The following is a 17,871-nucleotide window of genomic DNA, read 5'->3' on the forward strand; positions in this document are numbered from 1 at the left end:
GGCAAAATTAATCTGTGGTGCCAGTTCACGACGGCCAGTACTCTTCACGTGGGTGGGTAACATATGGGAGCATCTGGAGGCCGGTATTGTCTGTTTCTGGATTTGGAGGCCAGTTATGTGGACCAGTTGGTGAGCATCTGAGCTGTGCACTTAAGATACATGCACTTTCTACGTGTGGGTTATACTTTAAAAAGATGCATGGGTACAAAACCTCAACTTGCTTAACAGCAATCTTGCTTTTTCCACAGTTTGATGAGCAATGTGAGTCGAAAGACATCGAAAGAGAGAAGACGGTGGTCGCTCTATCACCCAAGGAGGCAAGCAAATGTCACAGAGAGGATTTGGCCAAAGCGTTTTACGTAAGAATTGAATTTGCATTTGATGCCAGTTGTGGGAAGGTTTTTTAGATGGAGACGAACACAAAATCCTGAAAGCTGCCTTAGAATTCTGTGCTATAATAGCTTTATCATCGTTGTTAAAAAATCCTGTTGACGTTGAACCATTCCGATTCCCCATGTGGAATATCATCATCGTTGTTGTCAACGGAGCTCACCCTCACGAGGACCTTGCCAGAGGACAGACGCCCCCCCCAAACACTCTATTACGTGTTTCTCTTGATCAGAGACACAGAAAAGTGGTAACACGCAGTTACACAGTAGCATAGCCAAAGTCGAACCCAGGTGTTTTGACATCAAAGCTCAAACTCTTACCCATCCCCTATTCACACCCTTCATCTTTGATAAACCATGGTGTTAGTGAAAACAAATTCTCACAAATTTCTCAAATGAATTTGAATTCCTGGCCAGTGCAAGACTACAAAAGAAACCGAAAAACCTAAAAACCGAAAAACCCACTCCATGAAGTCTTTCTCTGAAGCGAAAGGATGTTGCTTGCTTTATGTTTTTCATTTTCTTTACTTAGAAAACACATAATGATGTGTTCGTGTGAGTGTGCATTCACTCATAAGCCACCACACTTGGGGAGAGCAAATAAAAATTCACTAATAAAAGGGCACATGCCACAATTTCAAGGAAGTTGGACATCAGTGTTTCATAAATGTCTTTTCTTGAGAATAATTCACAAGTCTGTTTAAATTTAAGTCCTGCTCATTAGTATTTGGAAAGGGGGAGAAAATATTTTTTCTGTGCCTAGGCATTTTACCCTACCTAGAAAGTGAGCTTGATTTTCTTTCTGTATCGACAAGAATCTAGAAATCAATTCAGCTTTCTCTGTCACCTCTACCACCTTTCTTGTCAACTTTTAAAAAACAAGGATACCTTTGCTGCAACCAGAACAAGAAAAGTTTCCTTATGTAATTACCGACTCAGATTAGCTATATTTAATGTTAGTTTGTATAAAGAGCTTGAAGTTGTAATAAGCACAATATATGCACCATACAATAATTTTAGCTATTGTTTGCAAGGACAGGCCTTTTTTCTGTTGTTGTTGTTGCTTTTCTTTTTTTAAATTTTATTTTTTTAGCTTGTAAAATGCACAAGATAAAATTTACCATCCTAAGCATTTATAAATGGACGACTTAATCGTGTTGAGTGCATTCACATTGTTGTGCAGTCAAAATCCAGAACGCTTTTCATCTTGCGAAAGTGAACACTCTATACCCTTTAAACAATGACTCCCCATTTCCTCCCAGCCCCTGGCAGCCAGCCACCTTTCTACTTTCTACCTCTCTTTGACTATTCTAGATGCCTCAAATAAGTGGAATCATGCAGTATTTGTCTTTTTGTGACTGGCTGATTCATCTATGGATGGATACTTGAGCCACTTCCACTTTATGGTTGTTAAGAATAATGCTACTATGAACATGTCTTTGCAAATATCTCTTCGAGATCCACTTCCAATTCTTTTGGTATTTCTACACCCAGAAGTGGAGTTGCTGGATCATGTGGTCATTCTGTTTTTTTTTGTTTTGTTTTGTTTTGTTTTGTTTTAGGCACCTCTATGCTGTTTTCCATGGCAACTGCATCATGGCCTATCTTTTTTTTCAAGAAGGAAATGTGTTTCTGCATTTCAGGAATCCCATGTGACATTTGTACTGATCGAAATTTAGGCCCAAGCTTGTTTTTTCTGCTGTAATTGTAGGGCAGAAGTATGGTCTAATTGAAAGATAACTGAATTGTGGGTTTTTCTTCTTTTTCTGCCCCGATTTGATTGGGGTCTTTGAACAAGTCCCCGCTCCTTTGTGGACAGCCCAATTTCCTTGTCCGTCAGGCAAGTAGCTGGCTCCCAGAGTGCGAATTCTGTGACTTGGGCTCCCCATTCCTTACTAGCCCACCAGTTAGCTTGTGCTTGACTGTCTCCTCCAGGTGGACTTACAGAATGGGCTGTCAGAGTTCTCGGTGACGCAGCGCAGGCTGGTCCACGGCTGGAATGAGTTTGTCGCTGACAATGCTGAACCCGTATGGAAGAAATATCTTGATCAGGTAGGACCGTAGACGTCATTCTTGAGTTAACCAGTGTAACTGGGGAGGGCGTGACAATCATTCATTCTCTAAATATTGACTGAGGGTGTCCTTGGACCAGTTCTGAGCATGGGGCGGCTGCACTACAAAGATAAAGAAGTCTCCACCTTCATTCAGGCTGGTCTTGGCCAGCAGGAAGGGATGGTCACGAGTAGATCCCTAACTTCCCAGGCAGCCATGATCATGACCAGTAGTAGTAGTTACATTCATGGAGTGTTTTCCACCTGCCAGGTACCATGCTAAGTAAGTAAGTAAATAAGTAAGCATTAACTTACTTTATATGTCTGCTAATCCTCATTCTCAGATGAGGAGGGTGAAATACAAAGAAACTGAACTATTTCCCCAGGCTGTGTAGGGTTGCCTGATTTAGTGAACAGAGACAAGAAATGTCCTGTTAAATTTAAATTTCAGATGATAAACAAGAAACAATTTTTTAGTACAAGTATGTCGCAAATGTTGCATGGGACCCACTTATACTTAAAATGTCCTGTAGTTCATCTGGCAGCTGGAGCCCAAATTCACACAGCAGTAAGGGGCAATGCTGGGCAGTGAAGCCAGGCATCTGGCTCCAGAGCCCCTGTCCTTCTTAACCACAGGCATTGCTGCTGTCACAGTGCTCAAAGGAGGGCACACAGGTCAAATGCCTGGAAGCCACTGAGAAGAGGAAAGAGAAATTTGAAGTAGACATGGCTGCAAATTCCAGTCTAGAAGTTAACACCCCCATCATCCACCCAGTACCAGTCCAGAAAGCCCCAGTTAACAGGCAGACTTTCCCAGATACCTGAAGGCATTCAGATTATCATCGTTGCCCTTCCCTGGCCTTCTGCACCCCTTCTTCCATTCCTGACACCTCCCTGTCCAGTCTCTGCCCCGCCTCACCTACAGCTGCTTTGCACTGGCTCAGCGTTTAAAGCCTTCCTGATTAGTCAGTTCGGGGCCCAATCGCAGTGCTCCTCACAGCATCCTCACCCTCCACTCTCCTCCAGTCCCCACCCTGGTCTTTAGTCGGTTGTCAGTGCACTGGGGATGTCATTCATTGATGCATTTTGGCAGCAAAATGGACTCCTGGGTGTGCAGGTGGCCCTGGCTAGCCCAAACGCTTCCTGTAACCCTAGTGTTGGAAGGAGGCAGTGGAGGTTCCTGGAAGTTGAAGTTCAAAGAAGGAGGCTGACACACTGGCCGTGGGGAACATTCTCCTCCTGCAGCTGGGCCTCCTCAATTCTGCCCTGCCTGAGCCTTCCACTAGGACCTGCTCCCCCATTTCCCTGGCCATTCTGATTCCTACCTCTGCCCTGTTGAAACCTCACACCAAGGGCTGTCCTCCAGCCTCCAGCCAGGGCTTTCCAGAAATGAAATCTCTTCCATTTCTAAGAGTGGGGAACACGTTTATTCATCTTATTCTTGTGAGTTCAGGGGTCCATCTGTGGGAATCCTTACCGGTTTGGAAGGCAGCTCCTGATGGCCGTGTTCCACCCCCATCCCCCGCTTGATAGCACATCACTTATTCTTTACATTCACTGAGCACCTGCCATGTGCCAGATGTTGTGCTTCTCCTTTCTGTCTCCTCCAGTGATGGGGAACTCACCCCGTCACGAGGCAGCCCGACTTCTCCATCTCAGGGGACTCTCCACTAGGAATTCTTTCTACTTAGCATGACCCAAGACATGTGGCCCTGGAATCATATCAGAGTCAGGCCACCAAGTTTCGAATCTCACTTTCCAGCCTCGTGATTTTGAGCAAGTTATTGAACTTTCTTGAACCTCAATTTTCCCTATGTAGGGAATGGAACTAATTAATAAACACTTCTCTGAGTTTTACATAAAAAGAAGAAAACTTAGCAAATATTAGGTGCTTAATAAACATGGTCCCTCCCACCCTATATCTACAAGTTTGCCCTCATTGGAGCATAGCAGTTAGGTGCACAGATTCTGGAGTCGACCTGACCTAAATGAATCCTTGGGCAATTCGGTTTTTTTCCAAGTCTCAGGTTGCTCGTTTATCAAGCAGGAATAACAGGTATGTGTGTCCAATAAATGTTGGTTGTTTTTATTGTTATTGTTTGTCCAGTATATCACCAGTTCCCTTGCACAGGAAGGTTCAGCAAACCCCTTGCTGCCTGTCTCCTTGACGCCAGGAAGAGTCTGATTATTCGTGGCCAGAACACCACTAGTGGCATGTGGCGTGTTCTTCCCATTGGGCCTATCACCTGCTTGCCGTGTCTCATGGTGACTCACATGCGTTGGATAGGACAGGACAGGTGCTTGGGACTGTCTCAAGATGGGGAGGGCAGTGGCATCAGTGTCGGCCTGGAGAGCTGATCAGCTCCAGCCTCAGGAGGGCAAGACAATGAGATAGAATCGAGGTTCAATGTGAGACTCGGTCTGGGCTGGATCAGAGACCCCCAGCTCTCAGAGTGCACCTCTGAGCTAATGCTGAGCCCATGGCTATAGGGGTCCCTGATCTGGAAACAAGCCAACTGCTCCCAGAGTCATGAGTAGGTACAGCCTGCAGGGAGGGAGGGAGGGAGATGCTAGCCAAGGCTGGGAGAGGCAAGGGTGAGGAGCCAGGTGGCATAATGCAAGTGACCTGGACAGGTAGACGTGCACCTGAGGCAGGACAGGCCCAGTGCTATCTCCACTCTGCTGCGTGGCCTTGAGAAAGAGTCCTAACCCCACCAAGCCTCGAATTCCCCTGACTAAATATGGGCATTATTCGTTCATTTGTTCGTTCATTCATTCATTCATTCATTCATTCATTCCAAATAAAAGCCTTTTACGCTTCTGGCCCTGGTCTAGGCACTGTTCATAGAGCAGCAGCAAAACCAAGTTTCTGCTTTGGGGGAGAAAGGCAGAGAGCAGCTCCATGTGTAATACAGCACCCAGTGAGAGTGTGGTGAGGAAAATGAGTCAGGACAAGGAATTAGGAAGTGACTACAGGGGCAGCTATTTTGGACTGGGTGGTCAGGGGAGGCATTTGACTGGTGCTCAGAGGAAGTGATATTTGAGCAGAGACCTGAATGAAGTGAGGATGCAAGGCACGTGAGGATCTGCATAAAGGATGCTACAGGAGAGGAAGTGCAAAGGCCCTGAGGTAGGAGCGGGGCGGTACATGTGAGGTTAACTAGGCTTCAGAAGGCAGCCTGGAGAATAAAGGCGCCCAGCGCCTGGGATGCTATGGGTGTTTGGCACATGTTCGTACATCTCTCCTAACTCCTCAATCCAATCAGATGGAAAGTCTGTGATGGGCTCAAGGCTGAAATGAAATCTTTCTCTTGACTCTACTGAACCGAGGGGTTTTTCCTCTCTGTACTAGGTTAAATAGTGTCCCCCCAAAATTCATGTCAACCTGGAACCTCACAATATGACCTTATTTGGAAATAAGGTCTTTGTAGATGTGATTAGTTAAGATGAGGTCATAACGGATTGGGGGTCCCTAAATCCAATGACTGGTGTTCTTATAAGAAGGGAAGAAACTCAGACACACACACACACAGGAAAGGACCACATGACAACAGAAGCAGAGTCTGGAGTCACATCCACAGGCCAAGAAGCGCCAAGGATGGCCAGCAACCGCTAGAAGCTAGAAGGGGCAGGAAGGATTCTCTCCTAGCACCTCCAGAGAGAGCATGGCCCTGCTGACATCTTGATTTAAGACTTCGAGTCTCCAGAAGTGTAAGAGAATACGTCTGTGCTGTTTTAGCTGCCCAGGTTGTGGTTGTTGGTTACAGCAGCTCCAGGACACTCACTCACTCAGCTGGGCTTTCCCGAGCAGTTTTCCTCTTCTCTGGCACTTTGTCCTCCCTGCATTTACAAGGAAAGGGCATGTCTGCCTTCAGGTGGTGTTTGGCCTTGGCCGTGAGCTCTGCCAGGCAGCTCTGAGTCCAGCCCAAGAATGCTTAGCAGCCCCTTTCCTCTGCAAGCTGCCCCAATCCACCCAGCTCCAAGCACTTCCAGATCCTTCAAAACCAACATTGAGACTTCTCTGACCAAAATCTTTTAAAAAATCTTTTATTCAGGAAAATATCAAAACTATATATAAGTGGGGAGAATAATAATATGACCTCCGCATATCCATTGTTTAGCTTCAATAATTATCAACCTGTTTTGATACATTTTCATCCCTCTTTTTCTCTGTAGCATTTTAAAACAAATTTTAGATACTAAATCATTTTACCATCTATACTTCGGTATGTACCTTTACAATTTAAGGACATTTTTCTCTTTTTTGTCATTTTTTTAAAAACAATAACAACAATACTGTTATCTCACTAAACCATGAACATGTCATTAATATTATCCAGAAAACTGGACCAGAGTCAGTTTTCATCATGTTAATTTGCTTAAATTGGAGTCTGAACAAAGCCCATCCTTTGCTTTTGGATGATGTGTTCCTTAAATTGTTCTAATCCACGCCCTTTTTCTAATCTGTGGATTTATGCCTGTGGAATGGCTTACAAGACTCCCAAAATTAAAAAATGGTTTATTTAAATACTGAAGACATTACCCTTGGGGAGAAACCTGTAGCTAATTGAATAAAGTCCACCTGGGAAACTTTAGTGCAGGTTTCCCATTTTTGTGGGATGCTCTTCTGCAGCCCTCCCTGGGTTGATGACCTATCAATGTGTCTCCAACCCAAATACTAGGGCTCACAGGCAAGCTGGCTTTGGGGTGTGATTCCTTCTGAAGCTGAGATGCCCTCCACCCAGCCTGGGCTCAGCAAGGATCAGTGGAGAAGCTGCTCTGAGGGCCAGCTATTGGATCAAAAGCCCTGATAGCAGGGCTGTTTTCCAGACCTCGGGCCACAGTTCCTCCTTTCGACTAATTTTTATTGAGTGCCGTCCGTGGTCAGTCTTGTGGTCATCATGGCTACCATGTGCTGGGCACCTGCTGTGTGTCCAGGCACCGGGCAGTTCGTTTTACACGCTATCATCACCTTTAGTCTTCACTCCAGTCAAAAGAAAGCAGAGTCTTGGTGAAGTTAGAAGCTTGCTTGCAGTTTCTCAGTTAGGTAATGATGCAGACAGATTGGAATTCTCAGAGTCCTGAGCTCTTGCCTGTCACTCCATGTAGTCAGACCCCATTCTGGGTCCCGGGAGGATTGGGGACACCAGGACAGATGTGGTCTGTATCCCTGGAAAGATTACATTCTAACAAAGGACAGAAATAAATAATTTGATACAATCAGAAAAATTGATTGGAGCAGACGGTGAAATCCTGTCTTAAGGATTCAAAATAAATGCTGTGGCTAACTCAGGGCTGCTGGTGAGCTGGCTGCAGAGTACTCTATACCTCGTTCAGAGGAGATAAAGCACAGCAATCCTGGGATGGGGGTAGGGGTGTTAAACCTCTTCATGCACCACACTGGCATAACATCACTGTGCTTCTTTTCGTGAACATAATGAATCATTCATCTGATCACATTTGCCTTTGACTGCTGGGAAACTCAGGGCCAAATGTGCAGCCCCATTTTAATCAAACATGACTTGCTTGTTGATATTTTTATTGTCACCTTGATCCTGATCTTTGATCTACTCTTTCTGTTCCTGTTCTTATGTGTTTGTCTTTATGCTTCCTTTCAATCATCTATAACATGAGCTACTCTATCTGTGAAATGAGAGGGCGAATACATAAACAAGAAAGTAAAATTCTTTTGGGGAAGAAGTTTCTGGAATACCTGTTCTCATCAGGGACATCACTGGAGCTCCTAGAGGTAGTTACAGAAACAGGTTGGTGTGACTGGGACACACAGGATTGGGGAACCGGTAGGGCAAGAGGAGCCCCCTTGGCCATGCTGGACCAGGGCCGGGGTCCCACCAGAGGGGATAGGTCCTGACCTGGACTGTGTTGGAGATGGGGCGAGTTGAGACCAAGAGCTCAAAGGCAGAGCCAGGGCTGGTATCTTGACGGGGATAATGTCAGGATGATCCCCAGAAAGCCAGTGTAGCCAGTGTCAGTGAAACCGCAGCGGGGAGATTTCAAGCAGAGGAGAACCATTGGATGGTGGTGGTCTTCCTCCTCTCGGACCACTGTAGTTGCTGGCTTGGAAGCCTGGCTCTGAGTAAGGAACTATAGCACACATGCTACACAGCAAGAAGCCCAGCCTGGTCTGTGCGAGACTAAAGAAGAACCCACCCAACGTGCTTTTCCATTTTTCAGTTTAAGAACCCTCTGATCCTGCTGCTTCTGGCCTCTGCCTTGGTGAGTGTCCTCACGAAAGAGTATGAGGATGCCATCAGTATCGCCATGGTAAGTGTGCCATGCTGGGAGCAGCGCCCCCAGGCCTGGCTGTCCCAGACTTTCTGAGTGTTTGCTTATTTATTATGCAAGGAAAAAGGAGTTTGGCTGTAGACAAAATAATAATGATGATGATGATGATGATAATGATAATAATGCAGAAAGAAAGGAAAGAAAATCCACATCCTTGTCTGCTCCCACATGGAGGCGTCCTGGTTTATTTGACCGTCGCTCTCCCGGTGGATGGACACCCAGGTGGCTCCTATTCTTTGCTGTGGGGAACACTGTTGCAGTGAACTCCTCTGCCTTGACCCTGGATGGAAGTGCTCAATCCTGGCTGTGCATTCAGTAAAAAGAATAATCGCTCATAATCCGTTACCCAGAGAGAACCACTGGGCACCTGCTTATTATTTGTTTTTTTCTTTTTCAATTACAGTTGCATTCAATATTTTATATTAGTTTCAGGTGTATAGCATAGAGGTTAGACATTTATATAATTTACAAAGTGATCCCCCCGATTAGTCTAGTACTTGTTGGGACTGTACAGAGTTATAATGTTATTAACTATATTCCTTATGCTGTACTCTACATCCCCATGACTATTTTGTAACAGCCAATTTGTACTTCTTAATCCCTTCACCGTTTTCACCCAGCCCCCTCACCCCACTCCCGTCTGGCAACCATTGTTTTTTTTTCTCTGTATCTATGAGTCTGTTTCTGATTTGTTTGTTTGTTTATTTTGTTCTTTAGATTCTACTTATAAGTGAGATCATATGGTATTTGTCTTTCTCTGTCTGACTTATTTCATTTAGCGTAATACCCTCTAGGTCCATCCATGTCGTTGCAAATGGTAAGATTTTGTTCTTTTTTATGGCCAAGTAATGTTCCTTGTATATATACACACCACTTTTTCTTTATCTAATCTAATCATCTATTGATGGGGATTTAGGTTGCTTCTATATCTTGGCTATTGTAAATAATGCACTGAGCACCTTTAAAAATTGTTTTTATATTTAGGTGCAAATCACATAAAACATCAATCATTTTTTAAATGATCAATTCAGTGGCACTTAGTACATTCACAATGTTGTATAACCACCACCTCTATCTAGTCCCAAAATATTTTCACTGCCCGAAAAGGAAATCCTATACCCACTAGACAGTTGCTCCCCATCTCCCCTTCCCCAGCTCTTGGCAACCACCAATCTGCTTCCTATCTCTGGATTTACCAATTCTGGATATTTCATACAAATGCAATCACAATACCCTACCTTTTATATCTGGCTTCTACCAAACACCTTTTGATGGCTATCATTCTGGCTTTGTTCTATCTGTCAAATACTTTTTTAAAATACAAAAAATGACTCATTCCACACAGTGAAATTCACTGCTTCTCTTTAAAAGGCTGAGGTTAGATCCACATCTTCTGATGTGGAATGATATTTACAATATGTTGTTGAGTGAAAAGTCAGGTTGTAAAAGAATATGTCTGCACTATAGAATCCTATGTTATAAGAGTGTCTATGCAGAAAAATCTAGATTGATACCCCAAAATGTGAACCTCTGGGTGGTGGAATTTAATGTTCCTTTTTTTTTTTTTTTTTTGGCTCATCTCTTTTCTAAGTTTCTGCACAGTACATTTATTTTGCAAGAAGAAGGAAAATGTATTTTGAAAGACAATGTCATGTACTCCCCTTGCCTCTCATGGGCTCGCCCACTCACTGGGCAGCTGAGTATTAATGCCCCTCTCATTTGTGCCCTAGGCTGTGCTGATTGTGGTCACTGTGGCCTTCATTCAGGTGCGTATTTATTTCCCGAGGTCCTGGGTGGGGTAAGCCAGGTGTGACGGGAGCTCTGTGAAGTTCCCACCTTTGAACAGCATGTTTGATGTGCTTCCTGCCAGGAGTACAGGTCGGAGAAATCTCTCGAAGAGCTGACCAAGCTGGTTCCTCCTGAATGTAACTGGTAAGTCGGAGACCCCTTGGGACCTTCTGGTTCATCAGAGGAGCTGATAGGCTGAAGAGTTTGGCAAAATCTGTATCCTTTTTAGTTCGATATAGGAAAACCATGTCTTACCGGGATTCTGACTAGTAAATGGATTACTCGTGTCCTGGAGCCTGTCATTTGACCTCTCTGGGCTTCCACTCTGTCATTCGTGTCTAATCAGGGTGCTTAGCCTGTGGGCCATGGATGATGGAAATGGCTTTGGAAAGAGGATGGCCCATAAAATCTATCATACAGTGTACAAAGCTGTGTGCATTTGTCCTAGGGAGAGCTTTCAGAGGTTTTATTGGACTCCCAAAGGGTGGTCTCAGAAGAGGCTGCGATGCGGGGCTTTAGCAAGGCAAGGCATCGGAACGCTGGGTGAAGGGCGAGACCATGCGAGAAGGAACTCCGGGCATTCGCTCAGCAGCACTAGCCTCTGTCTTGCCCAGGCGTTTCCACGTCGCTGCTTGTTATCACACAGCCTTGACCAAAGATATTTTTTAAAAGGTAGGAGAAAAGACAAAAATGTCTGCCAATACCCCGTGGGCATTTCTGCTTAGCATCGTGCTGTGCAATAAAACTTTCTGGAATGTTCCCTAATCTGCACTGTCCAGTACGGCATCAGTTGTCACATATAGCTACTGAGGATTTCAAATGTGGCTGGGGTGACTGAGGAGCTGAGCTCTTCATTTTACTTCATTTTTATTTTAAATAGCCACATGAGGCGTGTGGCTATTGTATTAGACAGCTCAGGCTTAGAGTGTTTGCCAAGGTCACCGCCGAAGGTAAAGGAAGCCGGCAGACACAGAGGGGCAAATGAGTTAGGCCTGGCTTTCTCTTCATTTCATTTTTATACAAGTAATCTATGCATTTGTTCTCCTGGTAAAAATCATTTCAGAGAAGGCCAACATCTTCTCCCTTGCTCCTACTATAGGTTGAGGTCGTTTCAGAATCATGTGTCTTTCCTAAATCCGTCTCAAAATAACGTAATTAAAAGTATTATATGACCCGAGGCATTTTGGAAGGACTTAAACATTTAGCAACTATTTTCTGAAGGATAATTTTACATGTATTTGGGTATATATGGCACAGTTTAGCCGCAGGCTGGGGGATAGAAAGATCTAGTAAGATAGTCTCTCCTCTCAGGGAATGACCATGTGTATGTGTGTGTGTGTGTGTCTGTGTCTGAGTGATATAAGGCATAAAATAGTGAATAACAAAATAGAGACAAAAAGAGGATTTTGTGGAAGCCTGGGAGAGGGTAGGTTCATTCTAGAAGAATTATTTGTAATAGTAAAAATGTCCAGGCTTAATCATTAGATGACTAAGATTGTCAGAAGTCCAGGTGTGTGATATGTGACATAATCATAAGAGCAAAAGAAAGCATAAATGATTTATTTGGTTTGATGATCTGATCTTAAGTTTAAATATCAAGTCTTGGCCTTTCAGGTGAATAGTATGCATCATTGATGTCCTCAGAAGTTTGACTTCTAAAAGATGTTTTATTTTCAAGAACAGAGGGGGCAGGCAGCCTGGTAGAGTTGAAAGAGCATTGCAGGTATACAGCCTCACTCTCTGAGTCTTTAAGATGTGTTTTACAAATTAAGAGAAACACCTGCTTGCAGACCCTTCCTGTGTTACTTCTGTCTTTTGTGCAGCCATTAAATATTTATTGAGCACCTACTATGTGCCGTGAGAAATAGTGCTAATCAGTGAACAGATTTTGAAATGCAGCAGGGGCATTAAAGCAAAAAAGAACCCCCAAACCCAAAGCCACGGAAAACAAACAAACAAACGAGTAAAAACTCCACAGAGATGCAATAGTGACTAGTAGAAGACTAGGTACAACTTTAAATAGCTAGCAATCAGGCCACCCTAATCTGACATTTGAGGAGGAGCTGACGTTTAAGTTGAGGCCTGAGAAAAGGAAGGAGCCAGCCATGGGAAGAGCTGAGGAAACAGCAGGTATAGATCTGATAGGTGCTCTTGGCTACAAGGAAAGAAAACTCAGCTTTACAAACCACAAGGAATTGTATTTTCTCATGATAAGGGATCTCAGGTCGGTGGACAGTGGGGTTTGTTAATTCAAGATGGCACCAAGGACCTGGTCTTTTTATTTCTTTACTCTGCTGTCCTCAGTTCGTTGGCTTTGTTCTCTGGCTGGTTCCCCTCATGGTCCCAATATGGCTGCCACAGCTCCAGACATCATAGCCAGAGATGAAAGATCAAACAGAAAAAGAGACTCTGTGTGTGTGTGCGTGTGTGCGTGTGTTTACAGCATGAGGAAACCTTTCTCATGAGCCCCCGAAAACGTCCACTCATGTCTCATAGGCCAGTGAATGTGCCTAAACCAGTCACAGGCAGAGGATAGGATCACCGCAGTGATCTCAGGCAGTCATGACCCAATTCCTAGAGCACATGGTTGTGGAGGAAAGGGTGGATACCCGAACAAGAATGAATTCTGTTGTCAAGGAAGAGGAGAATATCTGCTTTAGCATTCAAGGTCAACGAAGACTTTGATGCTAGAAAGAGCTAGGTGTGTTCAAGGGCTGGATCGTATGAGGAAGGTGTAGCAGGCGATGGTGTGAAGGGGCAGGCCCAGGTCAGGAGGGCCTTAGCAGGGCCTCTGAGTTTGATTTCAAGGTCAGCGGAAAACCACTGAAGGATTTGGAGGAAAAGGAGTTGTGATCTGATTTTTGTATTTTAAGAGCTCTCTACCTACTTCATGCAGGATGAATTGAAGGAGGCCAGAGGGGTAGCAAGAGTTCAGCTGGGAGGCCGCTGCAGCGTCAGGAGGAAGGGAGGTGTGTGGTGGGATTCTAGCCGGAGCCTGTGCACGGAAGCACATGTGTTGTCCAGAGGCAGACAGCCATGGGGAATGGTCATGGCCCTGTGGGAGAGGAGGGCTCCTCGGGCATTGAAGATGTTCCTTCTGCCTCTGACAAGGCTCTGCCATCCATGCATTCTTGAGATGGACTCTGCATACCAGAGCGGTGTCTTCTCTGAGAACAGAAGCTACTGGCTCCATTAAGGATTAAAGAAGCTTTAGAACTGCTGATTTAGACCTGCAGAAGCTTCCAGAGGCCATGTGGCCCAGCCTTGTTTCCAGGCAGGGTAAACAGTAAGAGCCCCATATTTCTGATGAGTCCCAGTGTCGCCCAGAAGCCATACTCTTCCCAAAAGTCTTTTAGGATACGAGAATTTAAAAAATAATAAAAGCATAAAGGCACAAAAGTTGGTTCATAACTGAAAGAGAAAGCATTTCTATACTCTTTGCTCAAATTGATCAATGCATAAAAATGAGACGTCAACATGGGTGCTTCTGCTTTTTACTTTTTCAAATGCAGCATAAGAGAAGGAAAACTCCAGCATCTGCTTGCACGAGATCTGGTTCCCGGAGACATTGTATGCCTCTCGATTGGAGACCGAATCCCTGCAGACATTCGTCTCACTGAGGTGAGGGGTCCCAGACCCTGGTCTGTGGCATATGCAGACATTTAGCTTATTGGAGGCAGGCATTCTTTCTCTAATGCGCATGTGCACACAAACAAGTCAGGGAGTTGGCAAACGAGTTAATTTTAAGCACAGAGCCCCTCAAATCATACTTCATAAATGATTTATTCTCATTTTAAGTATAAGCCTAACAAATTTGGGTTGTGTTATTTCCTAGTTTCCAGCAGACAGCAGCAGCAAATGAAAGCAGGGCGAGGTTGAGAAATGAGGCAAGAGTTCCTTCTAAAAACAGCCACACCGATGTCAAAAAGAAGCGATAATCAGACTACTCAGGAATGTGGAGGGAACCGGAACCAGTGAAGACATAAAAAGTAGCACAATCTTTTACAGTTGCTCCGTTTGGGGATACTGGATGTGGGGCAAACTGTTTCCTCAACCTTTGTGGGTGTCAGGGTATCACAGCTTCACAGAACAATACCTGAGGCTCTCTTAGGTAATCCTGGATTCTTGAAAAAAGGTTAAATTGAGTTCAGAGAGATCTGTCGATTGGAATAATCTATTCTATGATTCCTTCCAAGGATGTTTAAGGATTAATCAAAGCTTTTAGCAATAGAGGATTAATTTCTCAGGAATTGCAGGATTAATAGCATGCTGTTAAAGGGTAGCCTGGGAGGGCGGGGGATGGAGAGAGGCGAAGAGGCCAGGAGCCACCCCCTGGGCCCTGTGTCGACAACATCCCGGCCCGGCTCTGAAGTAGAGGCAGGGGCCACAGGGCCACTCAGGCTCTCCCACCCCTCTGCCCCGACGTACAGACCTCCAGGTAGGACAGAGACCAGGGTGAGTGGATTGGGGGTGGGGCACTCCCTCCCAGGTTCATTCTGGTATTCCTTCCCGCACCGGAATGAGTTCCTCACCATCCGCTCCTCCCTGCACCAGCATTCAGCATCCAAGTCTAGGACACTTGGATCCCATTAGAGAAACCGTTGTCCCCAGGGAAGGCTGGGGAAGCCAGTCTGACACTGTCCACTTCTCCACCAAGAGAGGGGCTCTGCCTCCCAATGTAGGGGATTCCAAAGGTACAGGGTTTGGGTCCTGCTGCTGGGCGACCAATAAGGACACCACTACAGGTGCTATGGAGAAGCAGTGTAGCCCAGAGGCCAGCGCCCTGGGCCTGGGCGTTAGCCTGGGTTTGAACCTGGGGCCTATCATTCACAAACCGTGGGACCTGCCCCAAGTGACCTAACCTCTCTGTGCCTCAGTTTCCTCATCTGTAAAATTGGAGGGGTGGGTGATAATGCCCATAGTGTGGTCGTAAGGGTTAAATGACTGTATAGACGCAAAGTGCTCAGAACGGTGTCTGGCACGGGTGAGTGAACGACACATGTTCGAAGTTAGAGGGCCCTGGGTTTCAAATCTCCACCCAGCATCTCCCACCCAGCACCTGACTCTGAGGAAGAGATTGGCCTCTCCGAGCCTCAGTTTCCTCGTCTATGAAAGGGGGTGACGTTCATTCCCACCTCGCAGGGTTATCGTGAAGACGGAACGAGCGAGACCTGCGTTATGCTTGGCGCGATGTCTGATGTGGGTTAGCAGTCAGCGAGTAGCTGCGACTGACCTTCTTGTTTGTCATTACCTGTCTCTACAACAGTTCTTTGGGATTTTTTAAACCCAGATAACTCCCTTACTATCTAACTGGTTTTCTTCCTGCACTGCATATATTAAATTAAATTGTACCTGGTTATTGACACCACAAGCTTTTTTTTTTTTCCCCCAAGCTACCAGCTCAAATGCTCTACAGATTTTCTTTTCAGTATTTTGCAACTCTACTGAACAATCAATAGCTTTTTTTATTCACAGTGAACTATTTTTATCAGCTCTTGAGCTCTGAGATCCAGAGGAGCTTTATATACATTTCGAAGCCACTTAGGGCCAGGAAATAGCAAGTTCAAAGGAGTTCTTAAAATAAGCAACCCAAACACTAGCCATTTTTGCATAGCGTGTGGGGGTCACAGAACACTATTTTCTGTTCCCACAGTTAACAGAAAGGTCAGAGCCTGGGCGAAGGCTTGACCTGAGACGGCCAGTAGAGCAGGACCACTGCTCTTTCTTTTGTCCTCCCCTTTCTAAATGAAAAGGAGGATGGAATGGGATTTGTCAGGACTCCGAGTGATGCTTGGTCTTGGAGGCCGGAATGCCTGCCAGTGTGAGGAGACAGGAAGAGCTTTAGTCTACACCTGAGTAGGAAGTGGCAGGGCGCTCCTGAGCCCTCAGTTCTACCCTTGTCTTCAGGCCTAGCCACCTCCTTGGTGGCCGCTGGTATTGTGTGACTCTCAACGAATATTTCTTGAGCACCCGCTAAGTGCCAGGAACGGTGCTGGGTGCCGAGGAGACAGTGGAGAAAACAGACTTGAGCCCTGTGCTCATGGGCTTGTAGCCCAGACTGGCAGACAGACGTCTCCTCATGACAGGTAACTGTTCAGTGACTTCTGGGGGAGCATGAGAAAAAAGTACAGTGCAGTCCGTATGTCCCAAACAGGACAGACTTGCATAGGCCCAATGCAGTCACAGAGGGCTTCCTGGAGGCAGTAGCTTTTGAGCTGACCTAAAAATGGACACACATCAGCTGTTTCGGGCAGAGGAAGCCCAAGCTGCGTGCCTAGCCCTGACCTAGAAACCAGATGCGTTGCTGCTTTCGACTGCCTGCGGTGTGGGGCCACCATTGCAGTAGGACCATTTCTGCCCCCTGAAACCTGCTCCCACCATCATGACTTAGCCCTTCTCATTCCTGAGGTCTCAGCTCACTGTCTTCTCCTCACTGATTTTCCCTGACCTCTTTCCTAAGGGGCCTCTCCGCTGCCCCGCCAGCCCTGGTATTCAATATTCTGATGTTAGTTTACCTTCGTTGTTTATTGCCAGCCTCTCCGCTTCCTCCTCGACTAGAGTATAAGCTCCATGAAGGCAGGGAGTCTGTCTGCCTTGCTCATTGCTAGATTCCCAATGCCCAGAAGAATGCCTGGCCTGTATGTAGTTGGAGATGGACGGACAGATAGCCCATCTCCAATTTAATATGTCCAAACCCAAACCCACGTCACCCGCCTGCACCCTCTTCTCTTCCCAACTCCCCTTTCCACCCATTCCTCCTGCTTCTCTGGCTAGCTTTCTTGAGGGGGGTCACCTTTGTCTCTTCTTTCTCTTCCTTTCCTCGTTTTAAGAAAAATCAGCTTAGTTTTAGAACAGTTTTAGATTTACAGAAAAATTAAGACAATAGTATAGAAGATTCCCATATATCCCACAACTGGTTTCTTCTGTAGTTAAGGTCATATATTAGTAGGGTACAGTGTTACAATTAATGAACCAATAATGATTCATTAGTATTATCAATAATAATTATTGCTAATCATCAATATGGTTGTTACATTACGAATTAACAGATTCTTTAACGTAATATATTAATTATGACATGTTTAAATGTAAATATATATAAGGTTCACACTTTTTTCACATTACTGTAGTTTTTCCATACTGTCCTTCTATCCCAGAATCCCATATTACATTTGATCATCATGTCTCCCTAGGCACCTCTTGGCTGTGACAGTTTCTCAGACCTTTTTCATTTTTGATGACTTTGACAGATTTGAGAAGTGCTGGTCAGGTGTTTTGTAGAATGTCCCACAACTGCGATTTGTCTAAATTTTTTTTTTTTTCATGATTAGATTGGG

At 45.2% G+C, this 17,871-nt stretch overlaps 1 protein-coding gene across 1 annotated transcript in view; it reads left to right on the forward strand.

The window, feature by feature from the left end:
- The window catches only part of ATP2C2 (ATPase secretory pathway Ca2+ transporting 2), a 68,794-nt gene that overhangs the window by 17,455 nt on the left and 33,468 nt on the right, over nucleotides 1-17,871 (forward strand). The window contains exons 2-7 of the mRNA XM_006926722.1: nucleotides 249-359; nucleotides 2,325-2,441; nucleotides 8,636-8,725; nucleotides 10,477-10,512; nucleotides 10,617-10,678; nucleotides 14,047-14,155. Coding sequence (XP_006926784.1) covers nucleotides 249-359; nucleotides 2,325-2,441; nucleotides 8,636-8,725; nucleotides 10,477-10,512; nucleotides 10,617-10,678; nucleotides 14,047-14,155 — 525 coding nt within the window. The remainder of the gene's footprint in view (nucleotides 1-248; nucleotides 360-2,324; nucleotides 2,442-8,635; nucleotides 8,726-10,476; nucleotides 10,513-10,616; nucleotides 10,679-14,046; nucleotides 14,156-17,871) is intronic.

This window comes from Pteropus alecto, unplaced genomic scaffold, assembly GCF_000325575.1.
Source record: "Pteropus alecto unplaced genomic scaffold, ASM32557v1 scaffold7, whole genome shotgun sequence".
Classification (NCBI taxonomy): domain Eukaryota; kingdom Metazoa; phylum Chordata; class Mammalia; order Chiroptera; family Pteropodidae; genus Pteropus; species Pteropus alecto.